The sequence below is a fragment of the Acanthopagrus latus genome, chromosome 11 (assembly GCF_904848185.1).
Source record: "Acanthopagrus latus isolate v.2019 chromosome 11, fAcaLat1.1, whole genome shotgun sequence".
Lineage (NCBI taxonomy): Eukaryota > Metazoa > Chordata > Actinopteri > Spariformes > Sparidae > Acanthopagrus > Acanthopagrus latus.
Genome location: NC_051049.1, coordinates 9,407,630 through 9,431,513, shown reverse-complemented (window position 1 = coordinate 9,431,513; position 23,884 = coordinate 9,407,630). Strand labels below are relative to the sequence as shown.

At 44.2% G+C, this 23,884-nt stretch overlaps 1 protein-coding gene and 1 long non-coding RNA gene across 2 annotated transcripts; one reads left to right on the top strand and one right to left on the bottom strand.

The window, feature by feature from the left end:
- Positions 1-8,311: 8,311 nt before the first annotated feature.
- hapln4 (hyaluronan and proteoglycan link protein 4) lies at positions 8,312-19,395 on the bottom strand. The gene is made up of 7 exons (XM_037113528.1): positions 18,856-19,395; positions 17,106-17,223; positions 13,438-13,627; positions 12,692-12,864; positions 12,461-12,576; positions 11,888-12,074; positions 8,312-9,611 (listed from the first exon to the last, which is right to left on the bottom strand). The coding sequence occupies exons 1-7, from the start codon at positions 18,856-18,858 to the stop codon at positions 9,220-9,222; spliced, it is 1,179 nt and encodes a 392-aa protein (XP_036969423.1). The 5' UTR covers positions 18,859-19,395; the 3' UTR covers positions 8,312-9,219.
- On the top strand, positions 17,443-18,440 carry LOC119028038. The gene is made up of 3 exons (XR_005077552.1): positions 17,443-17,671; positions 17,798-17,886; positions 18,064-18,440. It is a non-coding gene; the product is annotated as an uncharacterized LOC119028038 (long non-coding RNA).
- Positions 19,396-23,884: the final 4,489 nt, after the last annotated feature.

The following is a 23,884-nucleotide window of genomic DNA, read 5'->3' as shown; positions in this document are numbered from 1 at the left end:
ATGTTTTCGCTCTGCTCGCGCCGCTCCAAGGACGGCGCTCATTAAGGCTGCTTAACGGGGTTTTTTTCTCTTAAATTCACAGCCAAAAATGACCTTCAGCTCTCCTCTGTTGCCGTGCAGTGGTGACAGATTTGTTCCAGCCACTTGGAGCCTCACTCCAAACACTCACCGGCATTACATCCTGAGCCCCTGGAATGTTCTGTCCACCCCCCCCCCAAGGACCAGCATGCACATAAACATACTCGAAATGTTCTCCAATGAAAAGGCTTTTAAAAAACATGCTATTTATACTCCAGATTTGTCCCAATTCCTGTCATACAACTTAGTTTTGAGATGAGCAGATTAATTAGGGGCATGAAAAGCCCGCTCATCATAACCTTGTTCTTGGCTCGATATCAGGCTCATCTGGCAGGCATGGCCAATCGATGGGGATCTCTGGTATTATCCCGCGTTATCTCCTAATGCCGCCGCCAAAGTTCAAGAAGATTATGGAAAGCAACAAGGGGTTTAGCATCATCTTAGGCCTGGCAGTCTCTTACTGAACCTCCGACTCGTTTCCTTCCAGAATTACTGTCTGTCTTTATCTCGCACATACACATAAGAGGCTGCAGGCGAAAAGCACACTTCATTTTTCCCTCTCTCTCTCTCTCTCTCTCTCTCTCTCTCTCTCTCCACAAACGCACACCAAGCCTCTTATCCAAATAATGAAAGAAAAAGGACTAATATGCATCTTAACCCCGTTTATCTTCCTCATCTTTACCAGCAGCGAGGTTGTCGAATAGCTTCACCCATTAATCTGCATTCACGCCCAACCTAAAGATGGCAGCGCCTCGGCTCCCTTGCAGGTTTTTTTTTTTTTCTTTTAACGGTTTGTGTGTGTGTGTGTGTGTGTGTGTGTCTGTGTCTCTGTGTCTCTGTGTGACAGTCTGACCTGAGAGGCAAAGCCAGCAGACACATGAGCCCGAGCCAGGTCTTTCATACACCATCGCCCTCGCATTCTGCTCCGCCAGCTGTGTGTACTTTGTGCGGTGTTGTGTGACGTGACACCAGCTGATGATCCAGAAATCTGGCTTTATTGAGCTTCTTTTAACTCGTCCTTCCGCACAGGTGGAAACTAGCTAAGCACATCTACTACAGGACTGTGCTACCACTTGCACCTGGGACTTTACCCGAGTATTTCCATTTTATGCAAATCTAACAGTCACTTTTCAGATCAAGGGTTTACGTACAATCAGCCTTTAAATAATGACGATCTTTGTGTAGACTGAAGTGTGAACAATCATGCATATACAACTACACATGGTTTTATGAGACACCAAAAGGACTGGTTCATTGGCGGAACAACTGACAGGAGCAAAACTTCACCATAGCCAGTAGTGGAAGAAATATTTATCTATAGGTAAACGTACTGATGAAACAATGTAGAAATACTCCATTACTCCAAGTTAATATCCTGCAAGTATTATCAGAGAAATGTGCTCAAGGTATCGAGTAAAAAAAAAAAGTAAAAATTCTTTCCTCTGATGCTCAGTGTTAGATGGGACAAAATGGAAGTCAGTAAAAGTACCTCAAAACAGTACTGGAGTCGATGTTTTTAGCTGACTTTCCACCGCTGCATGTAACAGTATGATGCAGGAAGAGAAACGTCTTTTATCATCATTCAGCTGGAGGAACTCAAACACTCAGAGCGCAAGTGTAAACGTAAAACATAAAACGGACCACCGTGACTCTCACCTCTCTTCAGGGAGACCGTTTGAAATAAAATAATGTTCCCTGAACTGTGAAGGTGTCACTCTTCGTTCCACTTTGATCAACACGACGGTGAAATGCTACGAACACATTGCTGCATAATGTGATAATAATGCTTTTTGTGCATTGTGTGCAAACCAGCTAGTTTGGACAAGATGCTTTGAAACCTGGAGCATTTCAGTCTGAGGTTTGGTTCCTTTGGGCAGGCCGTGTGTCGACACCACAGTAGTTCTCAGGTGCGGGGCAAAGCAAACGAGCCGATAACGCCTAGACAGGCTGGTCTCGCTTCGCCTCCACTAAACCTGCTTGTTTACAGTCAGAATGCAAATGACCCTTCTGTCCGAAAACAACTGGCATCGCTTATTTCTTGAACCGGAAACGAGGCAAACGAACAAGCTTAATTTTCACATTTCAGGATCAGAAAAGAAGACGAGGGGAGCTGCTTTCTTTTATGCTCTCGACTCCTCCCCAGTGACAACTGTTCTCTGGACGTTACGCTTATCTGTGTAGCAGGCTGCAGTGCGCTGTGGAAAAAACCTAATGAGCTTATGAAATATTCACTCAGAAAGATGTGAGATAGCCACCTAACAGGAAGTGTTACCGCATCGACACAACAGCTCCGATCCCTCTCAACAGTTCTCAAGGTCAGAAGTTTGTCTCTTCTCGTCGGCTTCCGTCATGGGGGAAAGTTACTCGAAGATCCCCGAGAGATGAAAGTGCGCACAGGCCATGAAGTGAAATTGTAGGTGTTGTGGGACTGGGTTTTTTTTTGTTTTTTTTGTGTGACTGAGGTGAGATAAGGTTCAGTGGTTTGAGCACTTCTCCAGCCACTCTATACCTTCTCTCCCCCTCCCTGCAGGACCACAATAGCTCACTGACCAGCCAATTTCTTCATGCCGGCTGCCGGGTGAGCCTCCCTCCATTCCGGTATTCATTCCTGACGTTTCCTGCATCTCCCCTCTCCTTTTTCTCTCTTATCTCTCTGCCTTCATTTTATTCCCTCAAACCCCTCTTTTCTCTCACCTATCTCTCTTCCACACATCTTATTCTCTGTGTTAGTTTTCCCTGTCCGCCTTTCACTCTGTCCTTCCCTGTGACTTTGTGTTTCTGCTGAGGCTGCCTGCTTTCCTTCATCTCTCCTCCCTCTCTCTCTCTCACTCTCTCTCTCTCTCAGAACCTCATTCTCACACAAATGGTTTGAACTGTTTCATTAACCTACCGCTATTCTCTTTCGACCAAATCTGGGATCGCTGTAAACCGCAAGACTCCCCCCTCCTTCCCCCTCCTCCGCCCGACGTGTGAGTGTGACAACTTGCTACCAAAGTGTGGAGCTAATAAGGAAGTCGGAGGCTGGACTGCGTGGTGAAAAGTAAAGCGCATTTTTTTTTCTTTTCTTTTTTTTTTATTCGGAGGCATCCATAGATGACAGAGCACAGACTCCCATTCATTAGCCACCTCGCGCTCCATCAGATGGTTAACACTTTCAATTAACTCAACACTGCAGCCTGTTTAATATGCCCCCGTACTCCGGGGGAAACCTCTCACAATTTGGCCAATTACCCATCTCTGCAAAAAAAAACCAAGCCACTCTCAATGCACAGTACGTATCGGATTCAGAGGCAGCGTGGTCCGGCTGAATTACACAGAGGATGCATGGGGCATTAAGGGAGATCATTTAGCGAGATGGGGTAATTTCAGAAGCCATTTCCCGTGGGCTAATTTGGTGTGGTTATGGCATCTGTTGGTGCGTTCAATCATAACAATGTTGAGGTCTGACGCGGAGCAAAACTTAATTCCCGCGGGGATAATCACCGAGCGTCGCATTGCCCACATCTTAACACTAAAGTGTATCTGTTGGGAAGAACCGAAGAAGGATTTCCGCAGTTTCCAGACTATAATGAGGACTCTTTTTGTTTTAACATTAATGGGCTATGGATCAATGAATTATTTGCAATCAGGCTACAAGCCAACATGCCTGTGGCTTTATGTATGCTGGGGAACAAAAACAAATATTCAGATTTTTCTGTATCAGAACCTCACCAACTGCTCCAAATTCTGTTATTATCTGTTCATCCAATGCCGATGGAAAGTCGGGTTAAATGCCGTGGTCCACAAAATATTTCTGGAACTCAACAGCAAAACAGCATTGCAGCATTCTCCTAAACGACTGAAGTAGATGGAGACTCTCCGGAAGCCTCGACATCCCAAAATGTTTTGAAAAGATGAAATTAAAACCCTCAACAGGCTGCATGCCAACACTTTTAACTCAGTTACTGAAGTGGAGCTTTAGGCATTAAAAAATAAAAACTAACCAATAACTGAATGTAATTTTTGGGGGGTGAACTGTTCCTTTATATTTGGTCGTCTGTGACGAGTCTGTATTTCATTTTTGTGTGATATACATCAGGACTGTGTGGCTGCTCCTGGCTTCTGATTATTAACTGTGAAAAGAACCAAAATATCACATCGCAGTGTGGCTGTGAAGAAGACCACAAGATGGTGCTGACATGGAGAATAAAAAGTGAGGACAGATGGAGGCGTGTGAAGGAAACACAAGATGTGCTGAATGACACAGTTAACCTGTCAGATGCTTTGTGCACTTTTATCCATTTTCCCAATGATAAAGGCCTGAAACACTGTATAGTGAAGTCTTATGTGGTATGGGTTAGTTTTCATTCTTCACTTACTGTAGATCGATTTAAAAACAAAAAACAGCAGCACAAATTGGCGTCGAGTTGCTTCTTTAATGGAGATGAAAACCTCACCAAATCAATATTTTCTCTTTACTCCCCCAGATGTTGTTATTATTGACTCAAGGCTAGACAATTTTGGGGCAGTTTTATCTTTATTTTCTTTATTTTTTTATTTCTACAAGTTGAGTTACCTTATTTTGGTGGTCATTCAAGTTGGAAACAAGATCCAGCAGGTGATGTCACGGTGAAAGCAGAAACACCCTGCCTGCTGCAGGCGTTTGTTTCGTGCACTGGGGCGTTTATAGATTGAAAGTTGTGAATACCAACTCAGAAATATCGACCTCAGACTTGCGCAGGATTGCAGGGTAAGGTTGAGAAATGCTTTTAATGTATCTAAATAAAGTCTGTGGCCGTGACCATCATCATTCACTTCATACTGTAAAGCACACTACGCTGTATATACCCTCCATATTAGTACCCTTCAAAGCCAAAATGCAGTAATTAACTGATGCTATCCCATATAAATGAGGCTGCAGTTTATTTAAACCAGGACAAAAACAGCTGAACTAGTGCTGCATAGATTTGGCTACTAATTTAGCTTAGCATCTGAGTCACTGATGTGCTAAAGGCATTTTTCCTAAAACATTGAAAATGCATCAGATTCATCTGCTTGTTTGACTAACCTGCCTTTAGTTACTGCTCTCTATGCTTTGCGTTGCAATTTGGTGTAATATAGAACTAAAGGAGAGCTTTATTTAACAAAAGATGAATCCGAGAGTCCAGTAGCGCCCCCCAGAGGGAAGGAGGGCAAAGAGTCTGTGGCCGGGGTGAGAGGTGTTTCTGAAGATGCTGCACATTTTAGAGAAACAATGGTGTGTAACCAGCACTGTGAGTGAGCACACAAGATGACTGTGAGTGAGCGTCAGTAACTTAACTTTCAGTCTCAAGGGTCCTGGAATTCTGCATGTTTGCTCAATAGACTATAACCTACACACTCGAGACGAGAGGCGACTGTAATCATCCTGCATCATGTGAAGTCGTAATTTTGTCTGTTATAAAGGTTTATGAGGACGGCCGAGGTGTCATTTGTGGAACCAGGGGAAGGAAAGTGGCGGGAGACATCATCAGTCTGTGCAGGGAAGAGGTCTAACTGAGCATAATCACTTATATCACTATGTATTTGACTATAATTAATTCAATCGTTCGGCATTTTCTGTAGCTTTTTTGTGACTGAACGCCTCTTCTCTGCTTTTATCTCCGGCTTGTTCTGTAGGCCCTGACCTCTGTCACACGCTGATAAATGAGCGGCCGGTGAGAGCCATCTCTTTGTGTTTACCACGTGGCAGCACTCTGTCGTTACAGGGTTCATCTAATTTAATTTCGTGCTCCGAAGAAATAGGCGACAAGGAAGTCTGACGAGATGAAGACAGCCCTGTCATCTTCTCGTTTAAAGGGTTCAATCACTTGTCTTTCGGCGCCTGCATCTTCCTACCTGTCTGTCTTTTATCGCAGTGTCTTTACATTTTTTCTTTAGTCGTCGAATAAAGGGGGTGCGAGGGAGCTTTAATCAAGGCCAGCAACTCTCTAATGTTCTGTCCCATGAGGATGTTTTACTGCCTGGTCTGTTGAGCTCGCCATCTGTGGAATGCGTTGTTTCTTTGGCCCAACATGTAGCTCCTATTACCTTCAATAATCCCTCTAACAAAGGCGCGCCGCATACACATGCATCAATTCTGGCTGCCAGAGTACCGGCAGTCAAAATGTGAAGTGGCGGCCGCTATTTCGCCACGACCTCGCTCTTACACAAGATGGAGGTAGCCGCTAAACACCAGGCAAAGTGAATTTCAAAAGGGTTACCATCACAATCCCGAGCACATAAAAAAACATCTAAATTGCTTCAGTACTGAAATGCGGAATACATAATGCGCCATAAATTATAGATGTCACAGTGCATCAAGCAGGACTTTGCTTATTAATTTAGCGGATGTGACTCTGAATTCACGCAGTAGCACAGACTAATGGGGCTGGTGAGAGTACTCAGTGAATCATTAAAATCATCAACTTTGATCATCGGGGTCATTCCGGAGCCTCATTTTCCCTGTGAGGAATCACAGAGCTGACAATATTCAGCAAACAGTCAGGGTTTTTTTTTCCCCCCCTTTGTAATTTGCACAAGTTGGTCATTCACAGCAATTATTTCATGACGCTGGACTTTCGATGAACTTGACTTTAATCGTATGCCGCCGGGTTGCTATGGCGATGACACGGTTTGTTCTGTTGTGCTGGCGAAACACCAAAACACTCCCACTCAGAGCCAGGTTCACTTCTAAGCAGTGTCTCTCTCTCTCTTTCTCTCTCTCTCTCTCTCTCTCTCTCTCTCTCTAGCAAAACAGTCGAACACACGAGATGAGGAGGCAGAGCGACACACACACACACACACACACTCCAGACTGAAAACGTTCATTGCTCACCAGCTTTGATTCCTGCTCACGTAATTGTTATATGACTGTTAATTACACAAAGGTAAAAGCTCCAGGAGACAGCTGACTACATCTGCTGAGTCTCTGTTGACAAGATGCTCTGTTTGGAGAAGCAGTGTGATGATCCTCTGATGTCAGCGGACATCTGCTTGTTGGTCGATCCATCTGTCGGCCCAACACCTTGGCCGAGACTGATCTCAGGTTGACATCAGAGTCGAACAGACATGAATGCTGATTGTGACGATCAATTGACTTTTCATCATGTTTGATTTGATCAATACGCACTGGTTTATAATCAAATACCTGTATAACTAATGACTGGGCCCACACACTGGCCACAGAGTCAGTAACTGCAGATTTTAAATGAGCTGCTGTTTGTCAAACTCAGAACATTAACACGTGTTGTGCATGTGCGGGACAGTCATGTGTCATTTTCAGTTAGCGTTAAGATCACAATTTGTGGTGCAGTGCGACAATATGTGAAAGATTTGAAGCGCTAAATGTATATATTAACCTGCATGAGATAATTTTAGGTTGGTTTAATTTATTATGTTTGCTTATTTTTGCTCAAAAACAATCTTTGCTATCTTCTCTTTACGAATAAAGAAACATTCCACTGAATTCAGCGGGTTTTCATTCTGGATCACCGCTGAGACCTGTCAAAAAATAAATAATAAATAAATAAATCTGCAGATTCTGTTTGGATCTGTTAATGAGATTTCAAACAGCCTGAGCTGTACTGATTTAAAAAGGTAATTAGCAAATGTTAGCATGCTAACAGGCTAAACTAGATTAGTCCAGAGTCACAGAAGTGCATCAATGCTGCTGAGCAGAATCCGTGATGCTGCTAGACGATCAGTATGAAGACCATAAAGAACAGGTGGTGGAAAGTCACACTGGAATACACTGTCTGCTCTGAGACTTTACTCATGCTTCGGTGTTGGAAACCACCGGCGTGCTTGGTTACTGACACATACGATGTTCCCATAGCAACCCGTGCAAACAGGTTGGTGAAGACAAAAATGTGATCTGATCATTTACAAATGCAGTCTGCTTGAAGATCACATTTCAGAAACAAAATGGATATTCCTGCAGTCTGAAGATGATCCTTAATCTTGTTAAATTGTGTTTCCTCTACATGCACTTCTTAAAGACCCCGCGTGACAACACTGGCTCAGCAGGCAGAGAGGGATGTCTGTTAAACTCATGGTCAGCTTGTCCATCGCCTGATCTCTCCTGGCGTGACACTGAACTTCTTGTCCATTCCTTTGAACCCATCAGACCATTCAGTGACCACTTGTACAGTGTATAGAAGCAGCTGCATTTGTTATACCTCAACACTCATTTAATCATTTATATATAGAAAGAAAAACAGCATCCAAACACGTGTTGTTCAAATAAACTCTTTCAAGACATTTATTGTTTTCCCAGAACATTCATCCATTCTCCAGTGGCAAACGCTGTAATAAAAGTGGCTGCATGTAACGTTAACAGTGCATTGGAGACCCAGGTAGCTTAGAAGTGCATTATGAGAGGTAAGTAGCATTTTTTATTTCTGCTGTATTTCTGCTTATTCAGCCTCGGCCAAGCAATACATGCTCGCTCAAGTCTAAGCTAGGATGCGATCATAAAATAAAGCCCTATGTATTTAAAGTGCAGTGCTAGTGCAGCATTTACTACTTAGCCTGTTCAGCTCTGAGGATGAGGTTGCCAGGACTAGTTAATGACAAAAATGGCTCACACTGTGCAAGAAGGGCTGCCAACCAAGCAAGACGATAACACCTGGTATACAATTGAAACTCAGAGGGCCTCTTGGATCTTTTTTTTTTTCCTACAGTCAGGCAGCTCATCCCGTCTCACCCAGTTATGACTGTGTTCACCCTGAAACTGGGATCCTGGCTCACTCCTCCTCCTCCCTCCTCCAGGGGCCAACTTCTGATTCACCTCACAAAACACACACACACATAAACAGGGATCCTCATGGCAGACCTCTCTTATCTGATCTGTGTGCCTGAGTGATGATCAAGCTGCTGTCTAATCTTACCGTTCTCCGAGCGACAGATGTGCTAACAGAGTGACTCCTTAAGATGATTGACTGACTGGAGACGAAAGGAAAATCACCCTAATAAAGATGTCAGTGTCAATTTTACACAGCCTCACTTTCTTCTCTCTGGCGAATCTGAAAATGAGTACATTATGTCTGTGAGCGCTTTACTTTGAAAAGCGATGAATGGAGTCTTGCTGCTAGGCGACGTTTTGTTGTAGTCAAATCTAAAACTGCTCTCAGTCTTTTCACTTTAAATCACCCTCGTGACGTTCATCGGGATGCTGTTGCTGCCCTTCCTCCTTTTCAGACTGTCTGTGGGGCTTTTTGTCGTTTGGGTACCACCTGCCGTTTCCTCCTTGTTTATGCGGAAACAGTAGACGCCATAGAGGCGGAATTTTTTATCAGGGAAGCCCAGGTGTCGGACGCCGGGCTGGGATCCTCCACAGCGAGAGCGAGGGTTGACTATGGGGTAGCGGATGCTGCCGTCCTCCAGCCAGCCAGCCTCACAGCGGTCCAGAAGCTGGAACTTCCACGCGGCGTACAGCTGACCCACTTTGGCCACCACTGAGCCATCTCGAATGCAAGCCTTCGTCGCCTCCGCATAGTTCACCTTCTTAAAGCGTTTGAGGAAATACACTTTGCCTGGGGGGATAAAGAGGGAGAGGAGAGGAGAAGGTGTTTGTGGTAAGGGCATGTGAAAAGGTGAAGGAAAACAGAGCAAGCGCATTGTTCAGGAAGGCAAACGGAAAGAAAGAGGAAGTGAATAAGAGAGCGAAGCCCCAGAGACAAGCCGAGCCCTAAGGGGAGATATTCTCAGTTTTCCTGGCATCTCTGTCTGATTGTGTTCAGAATATCAAATCACTCCAAAAACCGTCTGTGCAACCGCTCAGAATCGAAAGGCAAAACTCCGTCGGAGGGCGGCACGCTGGCTCAAAATGGCTCTTAAAACGCTTCCATTTTTGCTTTCATGTCACCTCTGGGGAGACTTTTTACCTGGCAGTTTTGGAGAAATTGGCATCTTGATTGGCTGCATTACTTGAACTGAGCTGAATCATGAGGTAGCTTCACCTAAGAAGGGAGCAAAAAGATAAAGGAGCTCCCTAACCGAGAAAGAAGGGGTTGGTGGTTACTCCAAACAAAAACTGCCATCATGGAAATCACGTTTGCAGCCTCAGCTCTGCACTTGGTTCAGCTATTGATTTTATGCTTGTTTACGTGACTGCTGCTATTAGAGAGGCAGAATATTGTCTCATATTTCCCCAGGGGATCCTCAGTAAATGCCTTCCAGCTGGACTGAGCAACGGCATCGGTCATGACCACGGCTGAAACCTCCTGCCCACAACAGACTGTCCACAATAATTAACACACAGGGGAAGCCATGAGCAATCGTTTTAGGCTGCTGTCATGCACCCTTTTTCTCACTGAGGAAAGACACGAGGACTGCTTCTTTTTTTTCCTTTCTTTTTTTTTTGGTTAATCGTTATCATTAATTTGTTTACGATTGAAATGGAGAGCACCGCCTTGTATCCAGATCATAAAAAAAAAATCTGTCCAGTTTGTAGAATGTCTGAAAAGTTTTGAATTCTCACGCGAAATTCCAAAGAGGCACCTTGAAGCCAGGCTTGAAGACGGGTTTTTACCTAACTGAATTCTTTAAAAACTCCCTGAACCAGTAGTGCACCGTGTGTCACAACGTTTTAAAGGATTGGGATACTTTGGGAAATACACACGTGTTTGTTTTCTTGCTGAGCATTAGATCAGTGCCACTCTCGTGTGCGTAGGGGAAATGTGAAGCGAGCTGGCTTATTGTAGCGTAACAGAAGGGGAGCAACGGCTCAACTACTTAATATGTTTAATCTTTTTTCATTTTGTTTAATCCACACAAAAATGGAGAGAGAATGAAGAGTCAAATTAATAGTGTGGGTCAGCTGGCCTGTGTGCAGTATGAGATGACAATCTTGAGGTCTGATTTTATCTAACTGATGACAGTAGTGTCAATCTTCTCGTCTAACTCTCATCATGAATGCATATAAGTATCCAGAAATATCAAAGTAAAGGTCTAACATGTGTAATGTAGTGGGATCTATATGCAGAAATGGAAAATAATATTAATAATTGTGTTCTCTGTAGTGTGTAATCACCTGGAGCTAAGAATAATGGTCTGTGTTACCTTAGAAAGAGCCTCAATATTGATATTAGAACATGGAGTGCTGGTATCTCATCATTGGCCATGGGTTTCAATTTCAATAATCAAGTGACAGAATAAAAACTGTTTAATAAAAATGATAACACCTTTCTCTTCTCATGCATGTGGCCTTGCTGTGACTACAGGACTACACGACTCAACTTCCATGATGCAAGCAGCTAACCCGGCCTCGACTTTCCAAAGCTTGTTTGGGTTGGTGAACCTGGAGGTGGCGTGTGTGTGTGTGTGTGTGTGTGTGTGTGTGTGTGTGTGTGTGTGTGTGTGTGTGTGTGTGTCTGTGTGTGTGACAGAGACACTAGCAGTCTCTGTGGGAATGTGATGTAAATCAAAGAAACAGGAGATGAAAGGCGACGCACGCGTTTAACCCGGAGAACACTGTGGCCCAAGCAGGGCAGAATCAGCACAGCCCGATCTAAATCCAATGGCCTCAGGCCGGCGAGATCATAGGCACAGATCAGAGACACGGGCCTAATTTCCCCGCAGTCCAACAATGATGATATATCCTCCTTCCATACAGCACCGCAACAATCCAGCTCCGCCGGCGTCTTGTTCTCTGCTGCTCATGAGCCACAGATGCTGGAAGCTCAGTTGGGTGTTTATATTCAGTCGTGTGATCATGTTGATGGACTACAAAGTCTTTCTGATCTCCAGATACAGACACGCATGTGCACACAGCCGAGCCTGCCAACCCACATCTCCCTCTGTTCCTCACCGTTGAGCTTGGAAGTGAAGCAGAAACTGTCATAGCGCTCGTCCTCCTTGTGCCTGTAGCCATAGTTACGAACGCCAGCGGGGGTGTCCTTGCGGCCGCACTGGTCTCTGGGATGAGAGATAGGGTACTGGACTGAGCCGTCCTCCAGCCATCCGGCATTGCACCAGTCTAGCCCTTCCAGCCAGGCCTGCGGAGGCAGATAATGTAGGTTAGTGAGTCACACTGAAGGATTGAACACATTATTAAGAGCCGAACGAATCTGGTTTATCTCCTCTGACATAACTCCATTACTCTGGACTCGCATGCATATGGTTTTTTAAAACAGGAGGAGGGACCTGCAGTGAAACGTCTGCTCTGGTCATATTGCATAGTCTTAATGTTAGACTTAGTGCTGCTCTAAAACAGTTTATGACTCAGAGCTGTAGAAAGCAAGTGCATTGCTATAACTAGAAGAGTGGCTCTAAATGAATGTACAAATGAAAAATAAATCCGTGGTAGTGATCTGTGACCGTCTCTCTTAATCTGCCTCAAAGATGACAAACACTTGAACCACAGGCGAGGCAGGAAACTCACCTTGTGCAGTTGAGAGTGGGAGGCCAGAATGGCATCCTGCTGTTTGCAGGCATCCTCCGCCTGGTGGTAGTTAAGCTTATAGCGCCCCTCACGGGGGTAGTAGGGGAACACCACTCCTGCAGGTGACAGAGACAGGCCAACTGTTGAGTGTGAGGTTTTAAATGGATGAATTTCACTTCAGTCCCATGTGAACTGATTTATCACTAGACGACAGCAGCCTCAGCTTCTGACCTTCCAGGTCGAGGTTGACGAAGCCCGTGTCGTCCTCCATGTCGTTAGTGACTTCACACTCGTAGCGTCCGTAGTCCTCAAGTGTGACATTTTGGATGATCACAGAGGCATCGCCCGGTCCAGCCTGCTCCAAAAACACTCGGCCTCTGTACGATCCAAACACGCGCTGCTGCCTGAAGAGATGTGACGAAAGCAGTGTTTTCACCATAAAAGTTGCTGTGAGCCAAATAACTGAGAGATGCTTCAACTTAAACATTTACTTTACAGCCACATGAAAAAAGCAATGTATTTTTTTTATATTACGCGTGGGTTCACCGACAACGACCATGCCAACACTGTGAGTTTAAAGGTTTAATGAAATGTGGACGTGTTGGCTGTTGAGGATGGCTGGATTGATGTAGGGAAGCAAAGGAAGTTTTAGCTGCTCTGGCACGGATGTGGGACGGGCAGAACGAGGGATGAGGTCGAGAGGTAAATGGATGAAGGGGAGAGAAAGGGAGGGTGGACGGAGATAAACAGGAAAGGGTGGGTTGAATAAGTAGGTTTGGCAGGCGATTAGAGGTTTGATTGAGGCTTGGCCCTGCTGCTGAGCCTCAGTCCACTGGCTAACACTTACATATTTGACAATACTCACATTATATATCACTATTTGGATGTGTGCTAAGCATCTATAGTGCATGGCAGTGACAGTGATTAAAACTACAGATACAAATTGGCTGATTTAAAAGCGCAGATACAGATTTTACCTCCCAAGTGCCACAAAGACATCCTCGAACTGCAGCGCGTCCGTCACTTTGGTCCATTTAATACGAATGCGAGCAGGGTCGGTGTTCTCCGGCTCGTGGTGGAATCTGCAGGGCAGAGTGATGGAGCCACCGCGATGTGTGACCACTTTACCAGGAGCTGTCTGCACTATCACCGCTCCGGTGTCATCCTCTGTGGGGTGGAAGAGAAGAGGGAGGGCCGTTTTATCAAAGCACTTCAGCGGTGAGTGATAAATATCTGACGGTCCGTTTAATCTCGCTCGCCAGCTTTCTCATTACTTTCATACTTTTATTTTGATTTCCAAACGGGTGTTGATTGATGTCACATCAAACCTGGGGCTGGTAATATTGTAGAAACGACAAAGAGCGAGCTAACTTTCGAAAGCGCTCCTCCAGGACACGTGTAGACACACACTGCAGACTGCACAAACACTGACTGCCCCGTGGCTCTCGCTGAGCCAGCTGGGAGATGCGTTAGCGGCACAACACTGTTAAATGTCACAATCTCATAAACACAAGCAGAACTGAGTCGAAAAAGGCTACCCAGCCCCGCGCAGTTACTGTTCTTTGCCGTGTGGGTGTGTGCTTTGTGCTAACCGGCCTGTGGCTGCTGCAGAGGCTCGCTCTTTGGCTCTGGGGTTGTGTACTGAGAGTGCAGTGCGTGTGTCTCATTCAAATGTGTGAAAACACGTAATATTATCATAATGAATGTGCATATGGCGATCGTTGGTACTCGCCGCTGTCAAGCTTGCACAACGAACTTGCGAACATATCAAGCCTAGCAGAAGCAATGAGGCAAAGTTCCAGTGGTTGGGCAGGTACATATGTGGACAGACAGGTGGGAGGTCCAGTGATCTTTATACAGGCTGAATGAAATGATTGGATGGGCTCATGGAGGCCTGCGACCAAGCCCCCAAAGAACAGCGCCGGGCTTTTAAGTGATAGTGGCTACGACACATTTTTGTCATAAGCTTAAATGTGAAAGATGTGGCTGTTAATGGGTTCACTTTTATTTTATTCTTTTTGTCACAACACCCCACAAAGTGACTTAATTCTGAGGGAACAAATTGTGGTGATGTGCCCTTTATACACCCCTGTCCCTCAAACATCCTAAGTCCGCCATTGACGAGCACCAGCGTTTTTTCCTAATTACTATTATTACTGTGCAACTTGTGGTGAATACAACGGAGTGCTTGACGAATTTTCCATTGCCGTGCAAATAACTATAGTCAAGTCCTTAATGTTGACGTAGGTAGGAGAAATCTAACCGGATTCTCTTTGTGGGGGGTTACTGCAGTGAGATATCCTCAAAATTGACTCAGCTTCAGCTGGTACAGAGTGTGCTGTTTACTGGAGCTGTCACATTAGTGCCTCGGCATCCAGCGTATCAAGAGCAGAAAAACAGCTAACTCACTCTCTGCCGGGACCTGTCATCAAATTACCCACACCAGATTTTGAACCTCAACCACTGCCCCGAGAGCTATTCACCGTAAGACCTGAAGCTAATGGAAACCGCAGGGCTGGTCTTCCAAAAGGGCAATAAAAAGACCTTGTTTGCATGTTTGGCAGACATTCACTTAGACTCTGTTTGTGTGTATCTAGGCAGCGAAAGACTCCACACGAAACAAGTGTGGTTAAAACATTTAATGAGTGGCTGCAAGAGGTTTTTCTGCTATGTTGTGACTAGATAAAGGCACCTACAATTATTCACGCCAGCCAGCAATTAGTCCCGTCAGTGCTCAGTGCACTCTGCAAAGTTGTTTATCACCAGCAGCCTCGAAAGCATCAAGTGGTGTTTAATCAAAACTTTAAGCACATTATTTCCCAGCACTGACGGCAACGCTGCAACAGACAGATGTTAGGACAAACAGCTCCATGTTTCATTAAGGAGACACCTTTAGCAGACATCACTGGCAGTGGGACCGAAGTTAACGACTACTGCTGGTGTTTGCAGATAGGAGTGCCTGTGTGCCGGGAGTTGGGATGATGTGCATGTCTGCATGCGTTACACTGTCATGGTAAAACTGGCAGATTAGAAGCAGCAGGCAGCTGTTAATTAGAGCAAATAGGTTCTGATCAATCCAAAGCACGCTACATGCCCAGCATCAGACGGGCAGCTGGGGAAAAAAGACGACCAGCTAAAAAAAGAAACTATGAAAGCTCCAGATCATTTTTCTCAGAAGTTGGTGGGAACAGAGCAAAAAGGAGAGTAAATACAGGACTTAGACTTTGCATTTGCTAACTGCTAATTAGGCTATAATGACTTCAAGAGAAACTCTAATGTCAGGGCCATCAAAAAATGATTATTTTAACTTTTAAATCCAGAATACATTTACTCCACAAGGAACCTCTCATTCAAAACAAAAGATTTAAGTAGTGTGGGATCATGGGATTTGCTGTCTTCATTGCAACACTTCAAACCTTAACAACTGGATAATTTAATTGTGTACCATCTACCGGCTCACTGGACCTTCATCTACTTGTTTAGGTTTAGGCACTAAAACTACTTTGTTTGGTTAGGGTTAGGGTTAGCTGACTACCTCCCCTGCTGCTGTAATAATTACCAGGGCCACAAGAGGTCACCACTCAATAAGAAACGTTGATATGGGTCTTAAGAAGCTGCTTTCAGAGTCGACCTATATGCTCATTTTTCTCGTGAAGAGGGGCTGCTTCACTGTTCAACACCCACAATTGTTTATGAAAATCAATCTACATGACTCAGACAGAAAGGACGAGGTAATGTTTGAAGTTGTGTTCACATTATGTTTAGTCTTGTTTGTCAACTTTGAACATTAAGGTTGATGTAAGTACACAACTCAACAAAAAAATACCATAGGGTTAATCGTTTTTAGACATTTGAATACAGAAATATTACATATTATACAGATATTGAATGTGTGTGATACTTAAATCAACTTTTATCATGTATGGAACTTTCAAACTGTAGTTTTTACTCACTACATCATTATTATCCAGCGACTGTAGTTGCTTTGCTTGATCTATAAAGGACTGTATTTACAGATGAAGCATATAAAGACCTTGTAGAATCAAATGCATACATAGTCAGCAGAAAAAGGAGTTTTGTCTGTTTTGAAGATCTAGAAATGTATCTCTTTTAAATCTCTATGTTGCAGATAATGTGGAAAGCCATATTCCATGCTGTTAATTAGCTTAATCCCTGATGTCATCAGCTTTCTTAGTAGTTAAAATGTTGGAGACTTATCCTCAAGTCCTCAAATGAATACTTGGTACTAGAGTGGATATTAACGACTTTAATAATTAGTTAAAGTTCTCGGGTTACCACAGCATTGGCTTTGGGAATACTGTTTGAAATAGTGTTTCAGTGCATGATCCTGAACAGTTTCTCGAACTTTCTCTGGACTCCTCATGAGAATTTGAAAACCTGTGAGCATTTTTCTCCTCTCTCTCTTTGGAAGGGTAAGCGTTAACAAGAGCATTTTTCAGGTGTCATCTATATATAACACTAAATAAAATTTAGAAGCACTAAAGTCACCTCTGTAGCCAACAGTGTATCTGACACATTTTCTAGAACATCCTGTAACAGCTATGCAGATCAGTGCAGAATGAAGAGCACCTGCCTTTGGAACTGGTAACTATAAGAAACAGGAAAGTAGAAACAATGACCTTACCGAGCACATGCACCACCTTTCTCCTTCCCTTCTCTATGTCAGCAGGCAGGGACGTCACTGAGAGGGCAGAAGTCAGGATGAAAAACACAAAGGCCAGGGGCCACAGCTGCTCTGAGAACTGCAGGAAGGGACACAACAGAGAACAGTGGTTAACTTTGGTTTACTGAAAAGTGAACAACACTAACCACAAATGAAGGCTGGCTGGACCAACGAGCCACAAGTGGCCATAACGACTCTTAAACACAGAGCTCACACGTGTCCTTAACGACTCTGTAAGGACACTCCCACACAGAGTTTAAAAGCCTGCAACTCCCCTCCAGGTTACGTAGAGCTGAAGAAGCCTCCTGGATGAGAACTCAAGCAAGTCCAGTTGCCTTCGATACGGCACCTTTATTTACCATGACCTGGACGAGTGAGAACCTTCATCAACACAAAAACAAGATTGTAGTGCTTCATGAGCGCAATCAAGACCTAAAAGGCTACAACAGTGAGGAGTAGCAACGATACCAAGGACAGGAGCTAAACGCAAGGAAGAAACAACAAATACTGTCAGTGCAAATGTTCCGGTAGGACATACTTCACATTTATAATGAAGGATCCCAAATTAGCAACAACACATACTGTATCCCAAACAACTTGAGCAAAATCCACTTCAGTCTTCTTTAATTCTGACGAGTGAATTCAAAATGAAGGTGTTGGAATGTCGGATTCATTGGCTGCTCAGTGAGCGAGACAAAAAGCAGCAGATAATTGATGACTTCAGCTTCCTCAAGAAAGTAAGGTAAGACAACTCGACTGTGTTCAGTTTGAGAGTCCCGCTTTTAAGCAGCCGTCTGCTATACATCCCGGTTTTAAAGCGCCAGATGTGTAGCTCACAATATGAAAGGAGGAGATAGGCCACAGAGGATAGTCAAGACTTTAAGCTTGTTTAGCACTTTTTTTTTATCTTTCATGCCAGGTGCCAGTTGAAGGAAAAGAAAGTGTTTGGAAGTTGTGAGGAAAACAGGCTCAGTAGAGGCCGGGAGTAAACAAAGGAATACATGCTGACAGAATCATCCTGACGAAAACTGGTGTCTGTTTTTGCCTACTGTGCGTATTAAACGTACACAAAGAGGGACAAAATGAGGCGACGACACATTTTGAAGCGTTCTCTTCCTCATAGCGGTGATCAATGGAGGATCACCTTGCTGAGAAACACAGCTCTCGTGGAAGTATTCTGGTCAAGAGCTCATTATCTCTACAAGCCATCTCTCTGAGTTATGGATGAGTGGTTGCTCAAAACACTACAGTTGCACACTCGTGACCCAGCATGTGACATCCCCGGTGGCGCAGCGTAAATCCACCATGGATTGCAAAGGTGATGCTGCAATTTACAACCTTTCAACACACGCTCAGAGACGTAGGTCTGCGTTTTACTTCAGAGTGGATGACAAAATGTGATCATCGACAGCAGAATACAGGAGTCAAGTATGTGTGCTGCAGCTGTGTGCACTGCTAGAGCTCTGCACCGTCAGTGTCACCTGTGAATAATTGCATCCTACGCAACAGCACTGCTGCAGTACAGGACATCCGAACAGGCCCCAGTGAAGCAGAGTCACTAAACCAGCCACTTTACATGCACATTTCACACTATAAACAGCCCTGCTGCAATCATATTTTTTCAAGGTTAGTCCAATGTACATTGCTGCAGCACAGAGAACTGCAGCAGCAGCAGCAGAGCCGTACCAACCGAGCACAGAAGAGAACTTACCATGGCTATGAGAACAGGATTAATGCCTGGATGAAGCAGACGTGTCGCTGTGCGCCGTTTAACTCCTCAGCCCAGGCTGGATGTTGTTCTGCAGCAGCTCTCTCAGCCTCTCTCCCTCCCTCCCTCTCTCTCTGTCTTTCCAGTCCCATCGCTGATCCCTCGCACTGCAGGGGAACCACCGGTGTTTGTGGGTCCCGCAGTCCTCTGATGACGCAGCACACCACATTGGAGAAGGAGTCCATCACAGCAATGATTTCACACTGATCTGTGCATTGCTCAAGCCCATTAGAGTGTCACTTATAGGTTTAAGTGTCATACAGTTAATACAGTGAAATCTTTTGACTTTCAGGTAGAACACTGTTGTTGCTAAAGACCAATCAGGCGAATGGAGGCTGTGTGTTGAGACTGTGGCTGCAGATTAAGACTGATGTGTCATCAAGACAGATGAAATTCATCCAAACATCCTCATGGCTAAGGACGAGCTAACACAGTAATACTTTCCTCTTCCTGAAATAGCTGAGACTGTACAGATGACATCATTGTTACACAGCCTATTTAAAGAAATACATCAAATATTTTGCAACCTGCATGTAAATGTCGGTGAAATGAGAAACTGAGCCCCCTCCTTGCATTTTTGTCAGTGTCTGTATCTTTTTGTTGTTTGGAACCAGCAGTGGTGCAAACATGAAGCAGCAATATCACACTATAAAAATACCAACATTTCCTATAAGAGTTATTCCAACTATGGAAAGATTTCGTCACTGCACACAGGATGACATTAGACAGATTTGCTCACTGAGTCAGCAGCATCAGCCAATACGACTGCTGGTGTCACACTTAACTGAGCTAGTTAGCTACAGTTAGCAGCAGTTGGTGTTCATTTTCTCGGTCATGGTCTTATTTGCTTTATTACGTCATTTAGAGGAAATCAAATCAATTTTATTTATATAAAACAAAATCACAGTCACATTGCATCGATGGGCTTTTGATCCGTACAGTGAATGACATCCTCTGTCCTTACACCCTCGATTCCAGTGTGGAAAAACTTGCCATGTTGAAGAAAAAAAAACCTTTGAGAAGATGGAATGCATATTTTAACATAGTCATATTTCATAGTCTATTCCTTATAGTCCGTTCTTTCTGGTGAAGGATCTGAATACTTTGTTCATCGGTGAATAATATGATTAAGAAATACCAGATAGAAATGAATAATGACATATCATGAAGTCATGGGTGTCCATTTATTAGGAACTAACTCATGTTTTGACTTGATATTTGGTGAACAAATACTTGATCATAATGACATGATGACAATACTACAGCAACAATTATGGAGGCGCAAAAGCAGACACCCAAGACAATCAGCTGCTTCACTGACCTCTTAGGGTGAGCCAGTAAAGACTGGGTTCAACACAAGTGAGGAAAATGATCCCAGATGTAAGATCAGGTCCGTCCCTTTGCTGTGGGCATTTATAACGTGAAGCTTCTAATATGTCGGAAAATGGTCGATAATGTGAAATCAAGAGTTTTACGTGTGCAGACCAGTCACTGAATATAATGAATGTCAGTGTTGTCAAAAGCAGTTGCAGGGAGGCTGATTGTGGACTTCTGCAGACCTCTTTATATCCACCAGTGGTGAGTCACAAGGTGTTTAAAGACAGCATCAATGACATATCTGATGCTGAAGTCTCTCTCAAGCACCATATGGGCATCTGCTGCCGACTCCAAAAGAGCCCTCAACAAGGATGGCTATAAAATCAGAGAGCCCCCTTGAGATCACAGCGTCTGACAATGAGAGGAGATAGGACACTCAGCGCGAGGCGGCTGCACTTTGCGTTGAACTTGATCTAAAACTGCACTGATAGCTGCGTTGTAACACACTGTGTGGTTCTGAGATTCAGGTTGAGTAGCAGTGTGTTGTAGAGCAAAGAAATGCGGACTGCTGTGCAGCCGCTTGAGTTACTGCAGTCCGGTGCAGCAGAGAGGAGGTTACCAGAGTTTAAAAGATTTGCCCAGACTCTCCCTGGAGCATCACAGACAAATCAGCATGAGAACAAGAGGACGGAGGGTAGAAAAATACTGTCGACAATGACAAGGAGCTTTGTTGGAGGGAGAAATTAAAGGCCAGCAACACTGGAGCCATGCTTTACCACTTGATTTGGTGTGTTGGTTAACATCATCTTCAATGATGCATTGATTACTCTAGAATTAATAGACATGTTTATGCCTGGCAGAGATAATGAACTGAGAAGAACCACTAGCCAGAGATGTCTACCAAGGAGTCAGTGGGCTGCGGAACAAAGCCAGTGAGCGAAAGAAATCAAGAAAGAATTTCTAAAAGATATGGACAAAAGATATAAAGATATTAACTATTTAGTGTTTGCATTTCACTAATAATCAGAACTATGGCCCAATCAGAATAAAAAAGCCTCATGTAAGCACCTCAATGGGAAGAGACCTTCTGTGGCCGAAACAACTTTTTTGTTTGGATACCTTAAAAGATTTTAAGGATTGCTGATCAGGTCGGCAGGTGAAAATCCCCAAACAAGTAATTTAAACAATCTTTCAAATGATGAATGAAGCCAGGAACACAAACATGTGCACTAGACATGATGCGGGTCCAGCTTTAAAATTGTATTAACAGGCAGAGTGAAAGGATGAAATTCTCGCCCTGCTTCTCTTATATTTTTGGCAGGGCTGAGGCTTCACAGCGGGTGGAGCCACTTGGCACAAATATTGGGGCATGTCAGCATCCATTGGATTGGGCAGAGCTGTTAATTTTGGCCACGGACCAATGGATCGAGTGGTTCTGTGTTCAGTGTCACAAGTTTCTTGCTGATGTTTGCAGATGTGTTTCCTGTTAAACCTGCATGTGTAACTTGCAGAACTTGAGTCGCGTTGCCAACTCGAGCAGATCGCGACACACACTTACCTGACACCCATGGCTGGATTAGCCCTGTCAGGATTTCTCAGGCACAACAGGACAACCCCTCTCCACGACCACCACCTTTTGTTGCTGTGCAGCTATGTGTCATCCTTAAATAAACTAATATAAAGTGAATCATTTCAAGAATTTGCACCATTTTAGCAGACGAGCTTTTGTAATGATGATATTAAAATCAGTTTCCTGAAGGACAAAGCCTCAGGTTCTATCAGTATGCAGGACTCTTGTCATCGCAGGTGGTTTTTTCATACTTCTGGTGCAAATTTAGGAGCAAAAATCAAGTACACAGTGAACCAGAGAATTTCAGGCTCCCTTTAGGCTGCAGGAGATGCCAACTTGACTTCACTCTAGCCTGGCTTCCATGTTAATTCAGTGAGAGAGGAGCGTTTCCCAGGTGGATTTGAGCTCATTTTTAGGCTGATACATTTACTAAGAAGTCCGTACTTAACAGCTACGAACTATTTATTAATGTGGACCCTCTTGACAGTACCTCAAGCGAAGCCATGTCATGGATTCATTAAAACACCAATTCAGAGGACATTTCATTAAAAAGCGGTACCTCCTCCAGCACTATGTGAATTGTTATCTCGTGTTTTTCCAGTGGTCGGCAGCTCTCCGGCCGTCGGACACGCAGCCGAGCAGACATCTGCAGCAGAGCTCCCCTGTGACCATCATCGTGGGGTTACAGAGCTGTTTGGAGTGGCCACGTTTGATTTAAAGCCTCTGTTGCACACCCAGAATGCACTGCTAGCATGTGCGAGTGGGAAAAAGCTGCAGAGGGAGAGTTTATTAGACGAGTCGGCCTCTCTTTATCTGTCTGTCTGTCGGCCTATTGCTCAGTGTAGTACAGGGGATAATTACCTATGAGTGGACTGCTGCAATTGATGGCACAGGGGTGGATGGAAAGGGTTACACTGCACCGCTGTTATAAAAAAAAAAAACCCTTATCTAACCACATAAATAGCCCCTTTTAATCTCTGTGCGTCCATTTAAATGACTGAGCCGCATCCAAAGCTGCTGAAAAGGTTTGGCAGCATTCAGTATTCGCCAATTAGATGCATGGTGTGCCGATAATCAGCTTTTAATTTTGTTTAAACACATTAACAATGGTCTCTCTTCTCACTGAATTGCGAGAGAAGCCTCCTTAAAGACTGCCCGGTGGTCATTTCAGCGTTTGTTTATGCAAACAAAAGTGATTTGGTGTCTCTGTAGTCGACAATGACGATGAGCCGTGGCAGACTATTTCCTGGGCCACCCGCAGAGAGCGGGTACACAGCAGCAGCGTCACTCAGCAGAAAAGAAACAAAGAGGATCAAGGCACGTAACAGTAGAGGAAGGATGAAACGCTCCCAATTTTGGGCGCACAGGATCATACAGAATGCAGAATGGCAACGGCGGTTTCCTACTTAAGCCGAGAAAGAAAAAGGCAGCCTTTTTTTAAAAAAAAAAATAAGAGGAGATAGGCTGGCAGCAGACAGCAGCAGGGTGAGCGACAAGAGCTGCTGTTGAAGTATACATTACCTTCTGCAGCACATCCTCGCCACTCGGCTCTGAGTAATGATCCGCCGTGGCTCCAGAGGCTGTCACATAAGTATATTATGGAATTACTAAGTCCACCTCTGACCTACTCAGACCCCTGCAGTGTCTGTTTACATGTGTGTGGGCTAAACATGACACTTAAATAACTCTGATAATATCCACATTTTAATAAATACAGAGAAAATTGGCTGTAATATATTATTCAGGTCGAACGTGGAGCATTAACTTTAACTACACTGACAGCTGCTATCTGCTTTCCCTCCGCTCCCATTGTTCGTCTTCTGTCTGCACTTGATTTAATGATAAGCTGCCATAGATATTTTCATGGCCTTCATTATGTCTCCCTTAACTACTTTATATAAGCATGCCCACACAACACGTAAATCCTCGGCAGCACACAGTTTGAACCATCAAGATGCCATGTTCTTGAGAAAACCCTGTTTATTTATACCCCTGTATAAATGATCCCAACAGTGTCATAAGCCTGCAGTCGTGTCTCGGGCTCTCACAATCTCAGTTATTCTAATATCGTTCAAGCGAGGACAC